At 44.1% G+C, this 2,540-nt stretch overlaps 1 protein-coding gene across 1 annotated transcript; it reads right to left on the bottom strand.

Moving 5' to 3' along the window:
• Window positions 1-1,288: 1,288 nt before the first annotated feature.
• On the bottom strand, window positions 1,289-1,892 carry LOC116251198 (uncharacterized). The gene has a single exon (XM_031625316.2). It carries the CDS (start codon window positions 1,822-1,824, stop codon window positions 1,384-1,386), a length of 441 nt encoding a protein of 146 aa, XP_031481176.1. The 5' UTR covers window positions 1,825-1,892; the 3' UTR covers window positions 1,289-1,383.
• Window positions 1,893-2,540: the final 648 nt, after the last annotated feature.

Below are 2,540 nucleotides of genomic sequence, written 5' to 3'. Positions count from 1 at the left end.
ACCCTTTAGCCAGGTGCATGGAATCCTTTCCAAGTACTTAAATTCCAAGTCGGCGACTAAGATTGCGCTGGTGATCCGGACATGCTAAGAGACATCTTGCACTAGAAGTTATTGGGCTGGTTAATGAGATTGGTTTTTTCCTTCTATATATTATCATCTGGTAGAACCATCCTCCGCCTACGGCATTTAAGTGTGGCTCCTACCAGACACCTAGTTCAATTAATTTTTGTGGACAAAACTCGTGTGTAGGTACATATCCAAAGCCATGGTTTGATTTTTTTTTCTTATATTTATCAGTTTGGTGCATTTAAAAAGAAAAAGTTGTTCATTTTCAGGTTGGTGCTGTTTTCCACCGCAGGTGTGTGGACCAAGAACAAAACATAGATGCAACCAAGTTCATAAACTCTGCGTCTGTAAAGATCGGCCGGTTGAGCACGAAGTGAGTCGATTGGATCAACTCCCAAGCAAACTAACCACTAGCGGTTAGCATATCAAGTGATGTCACAGTCTCCGATATCTGCAATAATCTTTTGCGGTTTGCCCAAAGGGCTCTCTACCCAAAATCGCGTTACTCAATGAGTACCCCAGATGCCCCATCTTCACATCACATGCCGCCTGCACCCACCCTTGTCCTGCCCTACTTTTGTCTATCACCATGTACGAGTGCCAGACCAGTTGTCCTCTGTATTGCAAGTAAGACAATTCACGCAAACCCATTGTGAACAAGTTGCATCCACCATCGTAAAGTATGAAAAATATTCTGAATTAACTACCCTTCCACGACCATCCGTCTACTGAAATAATCATTTGCAGAGAAGGATACACATCTGTTTTCAAAGCTGCGTCTTTCGTGTTCTTTGTGTATCAAGTGGCCAGAAATCTGCAAAATCTGTATTTAATACAGGTTGTTCTTAAAATCCAACTCACGGTACTAGCTTTGAAGGGAATGATTTCTGTGCACAGCATTAATTAAATTTCTTTGTTGATCTCTTCAGGAACAAGAAAGCTGAGAGGGAATATATATGGATCCCTCGTTTTCTAGTATATACTGTATCGATCACTAGTGATGCCTTTGTACCAACACTTAGCATAAACAAGAGGAAGATAGAGCCATTCCTGCATTCCAACAAGACAGTTCTGCCTCCTCTGCTTTAAATCTTCCAGTGAACCTAAGAAGTGACCAGTCAAGCACTCCACTTCAATCCTTGCTACTAAAAGCAACATGAAGAGGAAGAAAGAGTACCAAAAAATGAAGAGTAAGAGACGTAGAGACAGAGAGAGAAAGAAAGAGAGAAGAAAACCCATCTTTTCCTTCTTCCATATAGGATAAAGTACATAAGTCAGGAACTTGAACTTGGTTCTTGCCCATCCCTACAACCCCCCTCATTTGAACTCCACCACATCCACCCGAGCCATACAAGAGAAGAGGCACTCAAACACAACCTCAAACACGGAGTACACCCCAGACACAGACTTGTCCTTCACCCTCTTCACGACGGCCACCACCTCCATGGGACCTCCCTTCCTCTTCTCCTTCCTGCCCTTCATCTTCTTCTTCTCGCTCAGCCACTTCCTGGTCTTCTCCGCAACAGTCTCCTCCTTCCTGCAGAAGGTGTAGCTCCTCAGGTACATCTGCCTGGAGGCGTAGCTCTCACGACCCTTCCACGAGGCCCGAGGGTTGCCGCCCGTGCTCTTCTCCTCCCTCGCGCTAATGAGCTTCAGAAACTCCGCATCGGAGTGCGGCCATTGGTACAGCTTCATGAAGCTCACCCTGATGGGTGCCTCCACATCCTGCAGACACCCTGAAACGCACCTAGTGTTCATCGTCCTCCCTTCCCTTCCCTTCCCTTCCAAAGAAAGAAGAACAAAGACACGGCAGATTGCCCATGTGCTCGGACCACCCCTGGAAGGGGGGTTTTATCGTCGATGCCATTTACGACACTGCCCATGTCCTATGCGTCAATAATCAGTCATGTACATGGGTGTTGTGGAGATTTGGAGAACAAATGGAGTACCATTGAGGAATTTGAAGTAAATTAAGGGTGGGCGGTGGCTTGTGAAATTTTCGACTGATCTTTTCGACTAAAGAGCTAAACAGGTCCTTATTTGTGAGATAATGTCTGAAGAGGGCCTCCCTGTTTTCTGGGTTTCGTTTTTATTTTTCTTGGAGAATCTTTTGGATGGATTGAGACTTCAGCATCCTTTGCCCGACAAGGGTACTGAATTTGTCAATTTCAGGATTGCCCCTTTGTTTCTGTGTCTGATTCTTACTCTGCAAAGAAAGATAGGGACGGAGTGAATGTACTTGGCTGAACCTAAAATAATTTTGGTTAATCATTCTTATAATCAGCACAATTTGGATGATGCGGCTTTAAATGTCTTCTTTAAGCTATTATGTATGTGCCACTTAGCAATTTAGAATATATTTGTTATGTCAAATGTGGTCTCCAAGCAACTTATCAAATGAGGGCACTCGTCCCAAACCTCACAATTTAAGGACTTGATAAACAGCATCTGCACCATATTGATTGATTTGCTTA

Source organism: Nymphaea colorata, chromosome 3 (assembly GCF_008831285.2).
Source record: "Nymphaea colorata isolate Beijing-Zhang1983 chromosome 3, ASM883128v2, whole genome shotgun sequence".
Lineage (NCBI taxonomy): Eukaryota > Viridiplantae > Streptophyta > Magnoliopsida > Nymphaeales > Nymphaeaceae > Nymphaea > Nymphaea colorata.
Note: the sequence above shows the minus strand (reverse complement) of the source record. Positions and strands in the feature narration are given on the sequence as shown.